The 18,617-nt window shown below is 37.4% G+C and overlaps 1 protein-coding gene across 1 annotated transcript in view; it reads right to left on the bottom strand.

The window, feature by feature from the left end:
- Positions 1-1,909: 1,909 nt before the first annotated feature.
- Positions 1,910-18,617, bottom strand: part of rims3 (regulating synaptic membrane exocytosis 3) — an 88,267-nt gene continuing 71,559 nt past the window's right edge. The window contains exons 3-7 of the mRNA XM_056254543.1: positions 5,222-5,363; positions 4,432-4,544; positions 3,678-3,779; positions 3,432-3,571; positions 1,910-2,275 (exon numbers count right to left, since the gene is read on the bottom strand). Of these exons, the coding sequence (XP_056110518.1) occupies positions 2,063-2,275; positions 3,432-3,571; positions 3,678-3,779; positions 4,432-4,544; positions 5,222-5,363 (710 nt within the window). The 3' untranslated portion in view covers positions 1,910-2,062. The remainder of the gene's footprint in view (positions 2,276-3,431; positions 3,572-3,677; positions 3,780-4,431; positions 4,545-5,221; positions 5,364-18,617) is intronic.

Below are 18,617 nucleotides of genomic sequence, written 5' to 3'. Positions count from 1 at the left end.
TTGAAGAACAACGACGGGCTGGAAAGTAAAATATTCTAAAATGTCAAATCAGTCATGGCTGGCATGGGTAAAATAGTGGGTATAACTTGATAATAATGGGTAAAACTTGAATGTATTTACAACTTATGATGATAATAAGAAAGAGCAAAGTATTGTATCAAAGTTTCAGTAGAGACAGCTGTACAGCAAAGCAAAATACTAAAATACTTCAAACGATTCAAAATGACAAATCAGATGAAACGGTTGGCTGATCTCATAGTCTGCTTTTAGAAGCAGATCATATGCATATCATGATGCAAACCAGAAAATCAAACAACATTTAGACTTTGAACAGACTGAATTATAGAAGCGTCTTTAATGATTTGGCTAATGATCCATGTGGGAACTTAGAAATTAATAATTTTTCTGGTTCTTATTGATACTGTCACATATTAATAATTGTATATGTGTTACCATCATCTCTGCAGAAGATGTGACTGAAAAACTGAAATCTGATGTACTGGTACAGTGATCCTATGATATGGTACCGATCTGATATATTCAGAAGAACTATGAAAACAAATCTAGATGTGCAGAGGAGGCTGACAGGAGTATGATGAACACTTTGTATTTTACCTACAGTGCTGTTTTTTCCTTCCAAATGTCTCTGTAACACCAACGACTGACTGAAGAAGCCATCTAGAACCACCTAGCTAAAGAGGACTGCTGATTGGTCAGGAATAGCCACAATGGCAAAGTTCATAGAGAAAAATAAAAGTGTCCAGCAGTTTACAGAATACCGTTTGTTCTGGGCTTCAAGATCCTGTTGAACGAGCGACTCCATCACCAGTCCTCATATAGTCGTGTACTTGTTTTTTTTTGTTCAGCGTGACCTCCTGAGTTTAACAGGAAACGGAAAAGACCTTTAACAGTTCAGATCCATATGCTGGTAGAACGAAACCCAAAACTACTTGAGGCGGTAAAGTATAACGCGGCTCCAACTTTCCAAAAATCTGCGCTACTTGCTACAAGAAACGTTTTCTTGCTTGCCAGCGGACAACGTTCAGCATATCCCACAATGCAGCAGCTGTGTATGAGGGTTGCTGGTTTAACAGGACAGTTGGTTCTCCTTCAGAGGGTTCGATTACCTCTGACTACATCTGCAGCTCGGTGCAGATTGCGTTGTTCAGACAAAAAGTGAGATTAAAACATTAGCAAAATAAATAACCTACCATCTATAAGTCTACATCATTTTAAAGGCAAGCTTAAATAGCACTTTACATATTTTGCTGAACAAGGGTTGCGAGTTAACGTGCAGAATGCAGTCGATTAATACATGAACACAAATATCGATCTATATAATTTATTTATTGAGCTCTCCGAAAAAAAAGAAGAAAAAAAAAAGAATGCGCTACTTTATGCGACATGAACTGTGTGCATTTCTAATAAATAACCTGACCTGTGGAGTAAAGCCCTGCCCTTTAAAAGTTTAATTGTGTATGTAGTCTAGTGAGTTTTTCTAACACGTCTTAGTTTTTTTTGCATCTCATCTAAGTCATTGACTCTGCTACATATCCATACTCTATAATATAGCACTACATATAATAAGAATTGCTTTGGTTTTTAAAAAATAAAACTTCGGGTTTGGCATAGAGAAATGATTGACCCTTGAGGGTCTGGAACTGCTAGAACCCATTCTGCTCCCTGTGTGACATGACGTCAACACAAATGCTACATTGTCAGGAACATTTCTCAGCAGATTTATTAAATGCCCCTATTGATTGACCTGCGAACAATGGATCTGCATGTAACTAGCCATGACTGATTCCGGACGCCCCTACAATCGCATGTTGCTGATTACATCCATATCCATCTGTGTATGTGTTAAGTGTGTCATGACTGATTTGTATCCAACTCTTAAAATCTGTGTCGGTAAAGAGGAGCATTCCAGCCCCGGGCGAGTTGGCTGTATCTATCAGAGTGTGTGTTCATGCTTTTGGGGTCGGTGGCGGGGTATATTGAACGAAGATACACACGTAGAGATAGAGAACACAGGCATATTAAGACGGGGACGTGGATGTGTCTAGGTGCACGAGGGGCTGGTGGCGCTCTCGAGCGAGGACTGGGAGAGTCGGCGTGTAAGAGGGCCGATGCTGGGGTCCGCCAGAGAGGAGGTGGGGAAGAGCTTGTACCAGCCGCCCACCATTGATGACAGATCGAGATCATCCAGGAGGATCTGAGCCATTCCCATGAAACACTTGCTGTCCATGCGGCCGTAATCTCCCCACACGATCACCTGGTGAGGATAAATGGACACATTTAGTATGCAGCGGCCCCAAATATGGCATTTGCACTTGGTGTGAAAGTTTCTTATGTAATGACATTTATACATTTTTAAGTGTGTCTTATGCGTCTGGGTGCTTAAGAGACGCTTCAAAATGCGAATGTCTTAATGTACTTTTTGTCTTAATTTTGAACATTATATACATAATATATAGGCCTACATATTTAGTTTTATAGTTTAAAGTCAGTAAGATTTTTTGAAAGAAATTAATAATTTTATTCAGCAAGGATGCATTCAATTAATCAAAAGTGACATGTATAACGTTACAAAAGATTTGTTTCAAATAAATGCTGTTTCTTTGAACTTTCTATTAATCAAAGAATCAAAACAACTATCATGGTTTCCATACAACTATTAAGCAGCACAACTGTTTTCAAAATTGATAATAATAAGAAATGTTTCTTGAGCACCAAATCAACATATTAGAATGATTTCTGAAGACTGGAGTAATGGCTGCTGAAAATTCAGCTTTTTCCATCACAGGAAAAAATGACCTTTTAAAATGTGTTCAAAATAGACAATTGAATGTTTGAATGGTGTATGTCTTTAAAATAAATGCTCAAATATAAGCATTTTATTGCAAATATTAAAAATAATTTAATCATTTTTCTAACCAAACAAAAAACAAAAAAATAAATTATATTAAATAGGAAGGTTTTAACACCAAAACAATTACACTACATTCTGTGTAAATAGTAATTAGACTTAATTAGAATATATAAAATATAAAAATAAAGAATATAATTATGAATTATGACATTGTTATGATTATGAATATTAATTGATATATTACATGTTATTTGGTTAGCCACTGATGATATTCAATAATCTAAGATTTCTTAAAGGGGTGTTTAGCATTTAAATAATAATAATAATTAGCATAGACTGTACAGAATATGAACAGTGTAAAAACCACAAAATAAGCCCCTTAAACTTTAAACAGTGTCTCCTGTCTTTCCATCAACAAATTCAAGACTGCAAGATTTTTTAAAAACTTTTTATTCCATTAAATGCTTTTTTTGGGACCGCTGGATATTTAGATGTTATATGCTGTTTTCTGAAGAATGTGTTTGTGAAGGATAGCTGGAGTGATTTGGATTTGTAATACCTGTAGCACTTTCCCCTGTGGGCTCTCGTCAAACATCAGGGATTGCTGGAAGGTTGGATCCAGGGTTTTCTTCACCACTTTGGTTTTCTTCTTAGCGAGACACATTCCATTCTCCAGAACATAAACCTTTATATATGTTGCTGATAGAGAAGGAATCATCCAATTATGAAACAGTGTTCTATGGCCTTACCAAACAAATCATGTGGATAAAATGATTTAACACACTCATTTTTAATCGTGGGTTACCTGAAATGGTCTTTGAGCCTGGTTTAGGGGTCAGACCTCGGGCCTGCGTGATCTCAACCTCTAACTGACCCCCTCTATCCATCACACCAATGTAAACATCACCTACACAGAGAAAACCATATGGCTTATTATAATCAAAACTTTCATTTCTGTGCAGAAATCTTGCAATGGGATAATTCAACAGCAGGTGGAGACAAAGAATAACATATAACCTTCCTTAGAGTTTCTGCCTTGATATTTGATTTGAAACGGAAATTAGATACATAGGCTATTATTAAATCTAACAAGCCAGTAACTCCAGTTCAGTCAACATGGGCTCCTGCAAAGATTGACATTTATCAGATCTGCGTCAATTTGCAGACACAATCATTGACAATCAGCTGAGTTCCACAGAATGCTAAAGGATAGCATAGTACTATTTCTACTGTATATATTATGTATACTATGCTCAGTATGAAAATTTACTGTACATACAAAATACCCTGGTGACCTACTATACAACAGCACACAGCGTAAAAGACTGTTTTGCCTGAAAGACACATTGCAATATACTCGACTTGACCTTCTATATCCAGTGTGACGAATATAGCTAACGTTTTTCCACAATAACTCTTGACACATTAATTGATTGGACTGCCAAGAGTCAAGACGGTTTAATATGATATTAGCATAAAAATGCAAATGAACTTTTTTTTATTAACAAAATTGTAATTGCTGTATTCAGTGTATTCTACCCAGTATGCAGCTGTCTTACCCATTGGCGGTGTGGCTAATGTCTGACGTCCCACTATCTGTGCGGGACCAAGGCCATCCAGGAAGTCACTGAATTGGCTCTCAGGGCCCAGGCGAGTGGTGGGGAAGATGAACCTAAAATACACCCGTTGAGATGTGTGAAATGTGTGATCTATCAAACTCATCAATACAAAACAGGGTTGTTTTCAAACAATGCGATACATACTGAGAAACCAACTACTTCATTTAGTGTGAAAATACCTCACATTACACATAGATGTATAAAACTTGTCAAGATTTTATCATATTTAGAGCTGCAACTAACAATTATTTTGATAACCGATTGATATGTTGATTTTATTTATTAATCAATTAATCAGATTAAAATTTTTTTTTTGGTAATTATCAAAGTACTTAAAAATGTAATCCATTATTTAAAAAAAATTGTTATTACACATTATTTACCAATTTTATCAATTGTTGCAGCTCTAATCATATTACACCACATTTGAATTATTTTCATGACAATAAAGCACATTTTATCATCAACATAAAAATTTATATTATTAAAATTGAACAATACTGTTGTCCTCCCTCTGCTTATTTTATGTAAAATAAAAAAAAAAATTTTCATATTTTTGTGAGATTCACGTTTTTGTGAGATTCACTCAGATATAAATGCATTTGGATGCACTGATTTGTGATCTCCAGGTTAAATGTTTGTGATGAGGAGTCTGTGTCAACGGACTGTTGTTTATTAATAAATAAATAAAAGCAAAAAAACAAATACAATGAGACACCATGTCACTCACGTTCCATCAGAGCTGTTGCTGTTGGTGCTGCCATCTGTTGAATCCTTACTGCCCTGCCGTGTGACACGGTTCCTCATCTCCACAGCGATACCCGTCTCTGTGCTCCGCCGGATGGTACTGCGTAGCTTCTTTGTTCCACCATCTACACAAAAAACACGCATATGTAACACTGGTCACTTTCCACGAATAGACCACACACACACACACACACACACACACACACACACACACACACACACACACACACACACACACACACACACACACACACACACACACACACACACACACACACACACACACACAACGCACGCACACGCACACGCACACACACACACACACACACACACACACACACACACACACACACACACACACACACACACACACACACACACACACAGGTTGTAGATATTTATAAACTTATTTTTTCTATAAATAAATTGACAATTTTCCTAAAATAATGTGGGTAAAAGAGCAGGGTTAATATAAACTAAAACCATTTAAAACAATTGTTACTTGAAATAAACTGTAATCACATAATTACCACATGGCACAAGCTGATTGACCTCTGCTGATCCTGCAATGACATTGCTTGCTCAATGTTTAAATGGTGTGGTTCATTGTCCACATAAAGGCTAGTCCTCCAGCACGTTATCAGAGTTCCTCTGAACCCCTCCACCTACCCCAGCTCCACCTGCCTAGATCTGCTATAAGATTTATGTATGTCTATTTATGTAGCAGCAGCATATCTTACAAGCTCACAGCAGCTTGTCTGTGTATCTATTAACAGTAGCAAGGACATACTTGCTCTGCAGCAGCAGCAGTGTAGCAGATCTAGTCGGCCAAGACCAAATACATTAACATTGCCATATTCCATAACATCTCAGACAGCAACATAGTGTCGGCCTAGATCCGTCACACATCTAGACGTGGATTTCACACAGCCCAGATGTGGGCCGGATCTGGGCCAACACTATGTTGCTGTCTGGGATGGTAAAATTCAGAGTTGTCATGATTGAAATAAAATGAACTGACAAAAAGACACAACAAAATTACTAAAACTTGAACTAAAATTAAAATGAAAACAGAAAATATAAAACTATTTTTTTTTCTAAATATTAAAAAACTATAATAGTATCTCAAATATACTAAAACAACACAACAGTAACATATCCTTTACTTTTCTTCATGTGACACTCTAGAAAGGGTCTAAATTATGTTAAATAATGGTGCAACAATTTAAGCAATGTTACATTTTTGTAATGAAGGAAATAATATTGTAACCGGGTAGCTTGCAGAATGTGGGACACAAGTTGTTAGTTTAAATAAGTTATTAGTTTAAAAATATTTTTTTAATACAACTGATTGAATATTATTGCAGTCAATTATATCAAAATTATTACATTGTATGATTACAAGACAGTCAGGAAGGTCAAGACCTTTATCTTTAATAGTTCGAAAAATTCACAGGACATTAACGTGCAATGGAAAGTGGCACTGATATAAACTCCTCAAATGTAATGCCACGTAAAAATACAGCATGAACTGCTAAAGTGTTTATGAAAAAGAAAGCTGAGCTTATATAGTCCAGACATATTTCATACCAGGAGTCATTAACTTGGGTGCTAATGTAAACTCATCTGTACCCTTACTCTGCATGACTTCCAGCTGTTTACAACTGCTGCATTAAGCTGACATACTTTTCTGACAAGCAATCAATCCAGGCATAGCAGAAGAGCTTGACAAGTCAAATGCTTTTGCTTTTGTTCTCAAACACCAAATATGGAAATCAGAACAATAAAAGAAAGTGGTGGTTTAAATTTGTAACAGGGCTTGAAAACACAGTGATAATAAGCAATTGCCAAATTAAAGCAAACTTCCAAACTTAAAACTCTCATGTTTCATGAGCCTAGACTAGAGGCTACCGTCTGGAAGTCACCAAGGAGTTATAAAGTGCTACATCCATTAGCAAGTACACAGTGGTAAACCCCATGCTGTTGAGCTCCAAAAATGACAAAAAAGCAAAACCATATTGACCATCTGATGCATATTGCACACAAAACTGGGAAGCAAATGTGATCGCCATCTCCAATCAGCCCACTCAGAAAATCGGGTACCGGGTTGATATTATGAGAGCTATTTATCAACTTCTTGACTTCAAATCTTCCAAAGATATACAGTTTTATTTGAGGAACTTAGTAACAAGTTTACATGTCAAAGTGGATAGTTCTTGGCCAGAATATAGGGTTTCAACGGGACTAAAGGCGCATTTGATTTTATTAAACCTCTAGATGGCAAAACTCACATCAGCACTCTCCTAAACAGTCGTGTTTCTCTATGCACATAGAAAAGTTGATTCTGTGCTAATTTGATCTACTGTTGGTGTTAAAGGCATTATTGACATGATAATAACTAGCTGGCTGATTTTTTCTTTTGTTGACATGGTTAGATGCCGGGTACACACTGCATGATTTTCAAAGTCATTGGATCGCTGTTCATCTCACACTGCACGACTGTCTTAGGTCAGGGTTCTGTCACTTCTGTCTAGTCTATTTCTTGGTTTTGTGACAGAGCCCTGACACTCCTGTTTTGTCTGGTCTGTGCCTTGTTTCATGTGCTTTCATGTCATGTTTTGTCTTGTGCTGTGCTGCATGCAGCTTGTGTTTATCACTGGCTGCATGCTTTCATGTTGTCATGTTTTGTGTGAACACGTGGCTTATGAGTGTTCTCATTAGCTGCATGTTCATGTCTTGTTTTGTTGGGGCACATGGCTGGTGATTGTGTTTGCTGGCCATGTGCTCATGTGTTTGTCACGTTTGGTGTGAGCACATGGATTGTCATGCGTTTCCTTGCGCCATGTGCTCTCCTGTCGATTGTCCCATCTTGTTACCTGCATTGATTCATTTGCCCCACCTGTCCTCCCTCGTTACCTGCTTTGTTTGCTCTCCCTATTTAGTCTCCCTGTGTTTGCAGTCCTGTGCTGGTTAGTCGTCGTATGTACACCGTGTGTTTCAAGTCAAGTCAAGTCAAGTCAAGTCAAGTCAAGTCAAGTCAAGTCAAGTCAAGTCAAGTCAAGTCAAGTCTAGTCAAGTCTAGTCAAGTCTAGTCAAGTCTAGTCAAGTCTAGTCAAGTCTAGTCAGTTTTATTTTATTATTATTAAATACCCATTGCCTGATTGTCCTGCACTTGAGTCCATGCTCCTTTCACCTACCCAAAACCTGACAGTCTCGGGTGCCATTTAGTTGCTGTTGTATGCATATTACATGATGGATTGGTCAAACATTACACAACATTTAATAAGAAGAATCACTGACAACTCTGCCTGGTCTACAAACCACATTTCACACAACCAAACACACGTAAGGATTGATAAAGCAAATAACGTATGATCACCAGGGAGTCTGTATTTCTTCTTGTCAAAATGATGCACGCAAGAAGCTTGTGATAAAAGTTGTCTGTCTGCCGATTTGCAGTGAAAAAGAAAAAGAGACAAGAATATGAAGGACAGAATAGTTGCTTGCAGAAGCAATGCTTGCTGTGTTTTGTTGCAGGTCTATGACTCCTCCCCCTGAACTTTCCTTTGCACTGTATCTTGACCTCTCATTGGCTGTAGGTCGTTGCCGATGTAATTTCCAGTCAAAACGCATTTCACACTGCAGCACTCTAAGTCCCAGACAGGTCCAAATATTTAGCATGCTAAATATGTCACGGGCATCTGAAACACATCTGCGCTTCTCTCATGGTCTTTCATCATCATGATTTTTGATCATACACACTACACGATTTTCACCACGGCCAAAATATTTTTGAATTTGGCATGGGATTGCACGTATTGAGCACAATTTTACTCATTCCCGCAGATTTTGTGCTCACACCCAAAGTGTGCAGCACATAAAGCCGCCTCTCAGTATTAAATAGAGTTTTTTTCGCTGCTTATTGCGCTTAAACAGTCAAATACACACAAAAAAAAATCAAAATGCCAGTCTTGGCAAGTATTCACGTAAACACAGTCAGTTATGTTTTAAGTGAACGTAAACAGTTGAGAAAGAGAACACGTGTAACAGTACAATGGATCTGTGCATCAATTCTTAAAGTGACAGCAGCCTAATACACCTAATGCCAAATTATGAGATAATATAAAAAAATATCTATATGGAAGTTTTTCCCCAAGGTATCGATGTTAAAATTTTGGTCAGTGAAAATGCTGAGTGGCTAAATTTGTAAAACCACAAGCCACATTGGCTGGTGAGCAAAAAAATATTGTCAAGCCCTTATTTTCACTCATGTGAATGATCACCGATTTGTCTCAGATTTCGGAATTTGGCGTTAATTTCCACAAAACTGTCGGTGAGTGAAAATCGTGGGCTAAAATCGTGTACCCGGCATTAGAGAATCACCAAATTTATATTAAAAAACATATTTATAAATATGATATTGATCATATCATAAAATATAATTTATTCTAACCCTAACCCAAAGTACATCCACATTAAATTATTATGGGATCTCCTTCAAATCTTTTAAAATAGTTTTTTTTTTGTATTTTTAAAAAGACATATTTTAATAACAGTATATTTATTATTAAAAAACAAATTATTTTATTTATCAAAATAAACAGAAAATAATTCAAACTTTGCTGAAGTGATTTTTTTTATGATTAAATTGCGTATTATGCAAAACATTTGTATCAACACTGGGTGATTTTTGCCCCATGCTGGTAAGCCTTTTCCCCCGAGTGTGTGCCACCTCATATATTTTATAAGATTTAAAAAAAAAAAAAAAAAAAAAAAAACCTTGATGATTTATTTTCTCACAGAACATGTTGATCCATCAATGTTCACTAAAAAAAAAGATTCCTTCAATCATACACTATGGGAGCAGTGAAAAGCACATTTCCCTTAGGGGGTGCTTATAGCCCTGTTGTACTCATAAATCAAAGGTCTGGCTAGATGAGACTCTGGGGTGTTTTTCTGTCGACTGTGCCTTTAATTCTTTCAGGTGTCCATGAGTTTGTAGAATGATGGCAGGCGACTCACAAACCTGGAAGATGCACAAGACAAGTGCACCAAGCAATCTGTTACAGCCAAGCATTGACGGCCAAGCTGCTGACATCACCATATAAAGTGAGAGAGGGGAAGGAAGAGAGAGATAAATAGGCTCCTGCTCAGCTGATGTTAAGAAAGAGATAAAGATTAAAACATGTCGCTCCATTCTGTGCCAAAAGATGACATCTCAAAGGTGTAGAACAACAGAGAGTGATGACTTCATAATTACCTCCTGGATCAGATAGGAGCCGATAAGACCATGAGCCAAGAACTAACACTCTGATATATGAATACTGTTAGTGTTTAAAGAGATAGTTCACCCAAAATTAAAATTCTGTCATGGTAACACTTTATAATAACTTTCATTATTAAGTCATTAACAAACATTATATAACGCTTAACGGACCATTAGTTAATATTTATTAAAATAGTTAGAAGTATGAGATAATGTGCTTGTTAATGTTTACTAATTAACTTATTAAACATTTCATAATGATTAACAGATCATTATTTAATGTAAATTGATATGCTTACAAATGTCATTAATCTTTCAATTTATATGATCATGCATTTCTAAAAGAAAATCTACAAATGATTTTAATCATTGTATAACATCTGTTAAATATATATATTTTTAAGATGAGATCATTAGATTTTTAGGTGCATGATCATATTAATTGAAAGTTTAATGATATTTGTAAGCATTATATAATCTTTGTTAATAGTTTAATGAAAGTTATTTTGTTACCAAACATGGATAAAAAATAATAAATATTTCTAAAGCACCAAACCAGCATATTAGAATGATTTCTGAATGATCATGTGACACTGAAGACTGAAGTAATGGATAGAGAAAAATGTATGTTTGTTATTTAAGATTGATCAAATAAATGCAGCCTTTGTAAGCATAAAGGACTTCTTTTAAAAAAAACATAAAAAAAATCATACTTACCAAAAACTTTTGATTGGTAGACTTTAGACAAAATTATAGCAGCCTCTTATTTTGACAAGATTTAGGTAAAATGCACAGTCAGCTGGTCATTATTGCCAAATATATTACATGTATGTGTATTATGTATATATATATATATATATTAGTGCTGTCAAATCACAATTAATCACATCTAGCATAAAAGTTTTTTTATTTATTTTTTTTTATTTTATTTTTTTATTGCAAATTAACAAAGAAGTAATACATACAAGGTAGTGAGACACATATACAATACATAAGAGAGAAAAAGCACAAAAACAAAACAAAAACAACGAAATACAAAACAGCCCAGTACAGTCATCGATAAAGTGGTGTATGTAGGGACATGAGATCCTTTCTGTGATGCAAGTATGGATAGGGACAGTCCGGTAGTATCAGTATAGTTTTAGTGAAGTATTAATTATCCCAACAATCACAACAACAACAGCAATATATTAATATTAGTGGTGATAGTATCAATGATAATATTTATAATGATAATTCATGACAATAATAGGAGCATTAGCACTAGAAATCTATAATAATAGTAACAATAGTTCTAATAACAATACATTTAGGTCAGTTTTTAACTTTTAACAGCTAACAAAATAAATAAATATAAAGATGAATTGGAAATATCGATTAGGTGAATGTAAGAAGAGATACACTATGATACAAGGGACATTAATTGATATGTCTTTTGTTTAGAGTCATTATATACACTCACCGGCCACTTTATTAGGTACACCTGTCCAACTGCTCGTTAACACTTAATTTCTAAGCAGCCAATCACATGGTGGCAACTCAGTGCATTTAGGCATGTAGGCATGGTCAAGACAATCTCCTGCAGTTCAAACCGAGCATCAGTATGGGGAAGAAAGGTGATTTGAGTGACTTTGAATGTGGCATGATTGTTGGTGCCAGAAGGGCTGGTCTGAGTATTTCAGAAACTGCTAATCTACTGGGATTTTCACGCACAACCATCTCTAGGGTTTACAGAGAATGGTCCGAAAAAGAAAAAACATCCAGTGAGCGGCAGTTCTGTGGGCGGAAATGCCTTGTTGATGCCAGAGGTCAGAGGAGAATGGCCAGACTGGTTCGAGCTGATAGAAGGGCAACAGTGACTGAAATAACCACTCGTTACAACCGAGGTATGCAGCAAAGCATTTGTGAAGCCACAACACGCACAACCTTGAGGCGGATAGGCTACAACAGCAGAAGACTCCACCGGGTACCACTCATCTCCACTACAAATAGGAAAAAGAGGCTACAATTTGCAAGAGCTCACCAAAATTGAACAGTTGAAGACTGGAAAAATGTTGCCTGGTCTGATGAGTCTCGATTTCTGTTGAGACATTCAGATGTTAGAGTCAGAATTTGGCGTAAACAGAATGAGAACATGGAACCATCATGCCTTGTTACCACTGTGCAGGCTGGTGGTGGTGGTGTAATGGTGTGGGGGATGTTTTCCTGGCACACTTTAGGCCCCTTAGTGCCAATTGGGCATCGTTTAAATGCCACGGCCTACCTGAGCATTGTTTCTGACCATGTCCATCCCTTTATGGCCACCATGTACCCATCCTCTGATGGCTACTTCCACCATGTCACAAAGCTCTAATCATTTCAAATTGGTTTCTTGAACATGACAATGAGTTCACTGTACTAAAATGGCCTCCACAGTCACCAGATCTCAACCCAATAGAGCATCTTTGGGATGTGGTGGAACGGGAGATTCGCATCATGGATGTGCAGCCGACAAATCTGCGGCAACTGTGTGATGCCATCATGTCAATATGGACCAAACTCCCTGAGGAATGCTTCCAGCACCTTGTTGAATCTATGCCACGAAGAATTGAGGCAGTTCTGAAGGCAAAAGGGGGTCCAACCCGTTACTAGCATGGGGTACCTAATAAAGTGGCCGGTGAGTGTTTATGACTGCAGAATGTCACAATTGAGATCAAAGCCTCAAGAGTTCAAAATAGTTTGAGAAAAAGAAACAGGGCATTTATCACAGGTTAAAGATCCCGGTTAATAAAAATAAAAAAGCAATTGCGCTGCAAATGACGCAATGACTATGTTCTAAATTGTTATGAATCACAATAGTGTCATTTCTGCAGAAGAATATGTACAGACAGGCCGCAGAACTGCAAGTATTGCATTCCCAGCAGACACTTGCTTACTGTCATAGTGTTCATAGTCTTTAAAATAAAATAACTGCAAGCAGAGCCGGACAGTAACGGAGTACATTTACTTGAGTACAGTACTTAAGTACAATTTTGAGGGATCTGTACTTTACTCGAGTATCATTTTTGGGGAGTACTCATGACTTTACTCAAGTACATTTGAGAGGCAAATATTGTACTCTTTACTCCAATACATTTCTATCCATAACCGTGAGTACCTGAGTAAAAAAAAAAAAAAAAGTAAAGAAAAATCTCGGAAACCCTCTATTTGTTGTTTCCCTCTCAAACGTGATTGGATTGTGCAGGCGCCATTGATTGGGACAGCCTATCAGCAATCACTTTCAGTTTTCTGCCAAAGTCAACTCCATGGTCAGATTTTATATTACACATTAATGTAAGCCAAGCATTTGGTTTGATGTTCTTGAGTATGTGGTGTGTTTAACACAGTCAGGTTCAAATGTGGCAGTGGCGTAGCCACGAGGGATTTCTTATTTCTTAAAAAAAAAACTTTAGGAGGCAAAATATATGTTTACTGATTATGTGAATTACACTGCGCAAACCAAAGTAGGCTACTACCCAGCGAATGAAGAAGGGTTGGCGCTCAGTCTCCACAGTACATAAAATATTAATTTTGTTTTATTTGATTTTTCTGGTTTGCATTTATGAGGAAAAAACAATGTTATGGACGTGTTCTCCGTTACGGACGTGAGCGCTCTGAAAGCGGCATAAAAAATGCTTTAAAACTTTCACAGAGACATCAAACAGAAAACACAAAACCTTTCTTTAACCTGAATTTCGTTTTGCATTAATTGTATCTTAATTTGAATCAATGTTTCATCAACCAATTGCCTGGGTTTAATAAATAAGAAGTAAATAGCAGACGATAGATAAGAAACGGAGGCGCCGGCACGTGAACTGGATCTCGTCTCATAACTGAACCGAAACACAGTGTATAAGGTAGCCTACTTGCCTCTCACAGACATGTCTACTTTTAAACAGAAAAATTCAAAACGAAAGAAAACAGACTACAGACTGTTCTCTGCTTATGTAATCCGTATGAAATGTGCATTTCTCTCTGGCGCGTTCACTACTGAAGAACGCGAGTCAGCATCGTCAACTTCATCTAGCCGACACTGACAAAGAAAACACTTGTTTATTAACAAGTGTTTATTAATAAACAATTGAAATATCTCCTTGCTATATTTTACATATTCATAATCATTCCTTTTGCCGGTTCTTTGTGACAGCTTTTAGGTGCTTTATTGGCAGCGCCACCCTTACATGTGGTGTGTGTGTGTGTGTGTGTGTGTGTGTGTGTTGTCCCCGCATTTAAAGATGGGACCCCCCAATAATTTTATTAAATTAAATAAAGCAACATGGTAAAAAGATGAAAATGACTTGATTTTACTTTCAATTCCTTTTACATTCTCCAAGGTATTAACATTAACATTTTTCATAACTCCATGTAGGACGTTTCTGTGCATAAATGTAAGTACTGTGGCAGTAGATTAGTAATGCAATATTTAGAAAATCTACTCTTGTACTCTTGATACTCAAGTACTTTTATAAACAAGTACTTTAGTACTTTTACTTAAGTAGACATCTGAATGTAGTACTTTTACTTGTACTTGAGTAAAATTTAGCAAGGGGTATCTGTACTTTTACTCAAGTAACAAAGCTCTGTACTCTGTCCGCCTCTGACTGCAAGAGCGAGTGTGAGACATGGAGAGAACGAGAACAGCTTTCTAAAAATACTGACAGAACATGAACAGTGTGGGCCACAGGAACACCGAGCAAGAAGATCGCAGTCAGATGCACACAATTCACTGAGGTGTTCATTTAAAAATGAATAACATCTGATGTGGAAAGACAGTTGATGCTTAAATTCCACAGACATAATGGCAAGCAAATGCTTGGGAAATATTATGTGTGACATATCAGAACAGATACTTTGTGGAAGAGAATAACTACATGTTGTCGTCTTATATAAACATGTTATTTTACAAGAATAACAGGCTGGCTGTGAGGTATTGAAAGGGAACTGTATATTCAGTTTGTTTTGTGTTGCTAATGCGACTGAGGCATATAGCTTGTTTTCATATAACGTCACGCCACTGCGTTGCCATGGCGTGAAATGCAAATGGAGGGCAGGAAGTGATTTGCTGTATTTAGAAAGCACTATAACAAACTCAAAATGCCTATGTTTTGCGTCGTTTATGGTTACTTAAATTGATCAAACCACGAGGAGTTTTTATCGTGTACCAAAAGTTGTTGTTCATAAGGGGTGAAAATGCAAGAAATTGACCGAAAAACTCCGGAAAAACGGCTTGCAAACCTACGTCTGCGGTCGGGAGGAGCCGAATGGGGAAATGCCCGTTTGTGCAGTGATCACTTCGTCAAAGGTGAGTTAATACAACTTAAGTGGCTATGTTTGTGTAACGTGTAACGTTTACGAACTTTGCAAAGTCAAAATATGTCTGTAAGACGAGGTAGTTGCTGATATCTACCGCCTCGATGGCAGGAAAATCTTTCAATTCAGTTGAAAATCGCTCATAATCACGTGACTGAAACCCAGCTATTGAGTCCTCGAGTAAGAATGAATGTGACGTGTTGTATCAATGTTTGTAGAATAAAGTGGCCACCAAGAGACATTTAAAGATGAAGTAAGTAATTAATTTCCACTAGTATGTCTAAATTATTTTTGCAGGTTCCCCAAATACTCCCCCATCTGCCATTGGTTGACAAACAGTTAGTCCCACCCTAAACTCACGCCATTGATTGGTTGCTGTGTCATGCTGCTCAGATTGTGTTTGTTTTATTCCTCCGAAGTAATTTTAGAAAAAAATGACAGAGTCTTTTAAATTGACAGATATGTCCCGTCACATGGCCCTGGCTGGGACAGTGTCCAGAGTTCTGTATCTTTGACCTCGTTTAGTACTTAATTGGCCCAAAAAGACACTCGTCCATGAACTGCCTGTGAAATTTCCATTCAATAAGTTGCCAGAGGGACGTCAAAAATACAGGGGTCAAAAGGTTGCAGGGCCTCAAAATTCGGTACAGTCCACCGTCAAGGGCCCTTGCGGCTGTAGATGCTTCCTGAGCCAATTAGCCCCTGGGAAAGTAACTGCTGCACGAGACCTTTACAGGCACATGCTCCCATAGAGATCTATGACATCTTTCGACCTAGCCCTGTCGCTATGTCGTCAAGGGCCCTGTGATACAACTTTCTGTAAAGTCTGGGGCTCCTCACAATCTTATATTAAATCTCACAATTTTGCTTTATATCTCATGACTGCGATTTTAATTTGACTTGCAATTGCAACTTAAACTTTAAATCTCACAATTGTGAATTTAAATCTTGTAATGCATCTTTATACCTCTGATATTATTTTAACTTTTAAACTTTATTTCACAACTACATTTTTTTAATCTTTTACTCTGTGGAGGAAGCCTTCTTCCGTTCACAATCAAACAATCAGACCTCTGACTGAACCAACTGAACCAAATAACATTATTCTAAACCTTTATGCATATTATTCCTGGTCAATTTCCCTTTGCACTGAAAGCAACATGTTGAGGGGTAAAAGCTTTCTCCAAGATGCTTATAAAACACATTTATATCTTTCTATATATGGCTTTATCTCCTCTCTGTTTCTTCCCTTCTCAGTCCTTGTCATTCGACAGCTATTCCCTTGTATCCAAACGCCTACTCTGCCTGTTTCACCCAGAAGTATCTCGCTACTGATCCACAGTAAATACCAGAACAGCGGGAGAGTCTGTCCTTTGGGACACTTTGATGAAATATTAAACAGTGCAGCTCAGAGAGAGAGAGAATGAGGGAGGCATGGGGTGGATAAAATCTGTGCTAAGGGCAAGAGGTGCTAAAAAGATTCATCCAAGTCCACGTGACACTTCCCAGAGAACAACAGCAAACCCTCACATGCAGCCTGAAGAGCAATCCACCTGTTTCTCAGAGTTAAATCAAAGCGCATGTGCATAGATGCACACAAACACGCCATTTTCACCTTCACACAAAACCTGTTTCCACCTGCGGCTAAGCTAAACAGCTCATCAACGTTGTCATGCACGCCGCTGATTGCGTGTCTAAAAAAGGGAAGTGCCTTGTGTGCTGGAGACACATCCTTCTGTCTGGTATCTGTGGCAACAGCCTGCTCTCTCCAGACAGATATCATGGGGCACAGACATTTTAGATTAACTCGAGCTAAAAATACTGCCTTATCGCCCAACAGGACACAACTAATCAATGGCTGATATTTCAGGAAGATCATGTGGGTGGTCTGTGAAGGAGAATCTAATTAGGGGGCTTCCACAAAATAAACAGTTTATTCACAGACTAAATATGTAACAGGAAATATTTCACAGAAGCTTTTTCATAAGAGTAGACTGCTGAGAGAGTTATAGGTAGACTGATGATTTGCTCATCCGGGGTATATTGGGTATGTTCAGAACTGCATATTACCACACTGCTCACTCTTTTTTGTAGTATGCAGTATATGGGTGGACCATAAGACGTATATACTGTGCAGCTTCAGTACTGCGTCAACAGGTAGAGATTTTGATATGCTGTTTTTCGCATGATAGATAAAGTCTTGGACAGGATTGCTTTATGTTATTTATAAATAGAATGTTTTTATCATGCAAGACATGCTGCATGAATAGAAATAAATAAGTAGCAGATCTAGGCAGGTAGAGCTGGGGGAGGTGGAAGGTTCCAGAGTAAATCTGATACCGCGCTGCAGGACTAGCCTGCAACAGACACTGACTATTTGACTATTGACCAGACTATTTGAATGTTGAGCAAGCAATCTTATTGGTTGCAGGATCAACAGAGGCCAATCAGCTTGCGCCATGTGGTAATGTGACTGCTTGCAGATTGCATGTAAAGGACCTTTCAGCCTGCAGCCTCTAGAGTTTCATGACTGTACTAGATATTTATTTCCATTGTTGCATAATGTGTACTGTTTCACATTCTTTATTTACACTGTGATGTATGTTTGTATGTTTTATGTGACACTACATGTTTCAAATAGTATGCTACACTGTCAGAAAACTGCTTTCTGCATCCTATTTTTTTAATAAAATAATATATGAATCAGTATACATTTCCACAGCATGCAGTAAGAAGTATATTGGTATTGTAATATATTGACAATGTAATACACTGTACAATTGTT

The sequence above is a fragment of the Rhinichthys klamathensis genome, unplaced genomic scaffold, assembly GCF_029890125.1.
Source record: "Rhinichthys klamathensis goyatoka isolate OS25496 unplaced genomic scaffold, OSU_Roscu_1.1 h1tg000111l_1, whole genome shotgun sequence".
In the NCBI taxonomy this organism is placed as follows: Eukaryota; Metazoa; Chordata; class Actinopteri; order Cypriniformes; family Leuciscidae; genus Rhinichthys; species Rhinichthys klamathensis.
Note: the sequence above shows the minus strand (reverse complement) of the source record. Positions and strands in the feature narration are given on the sequence as shown.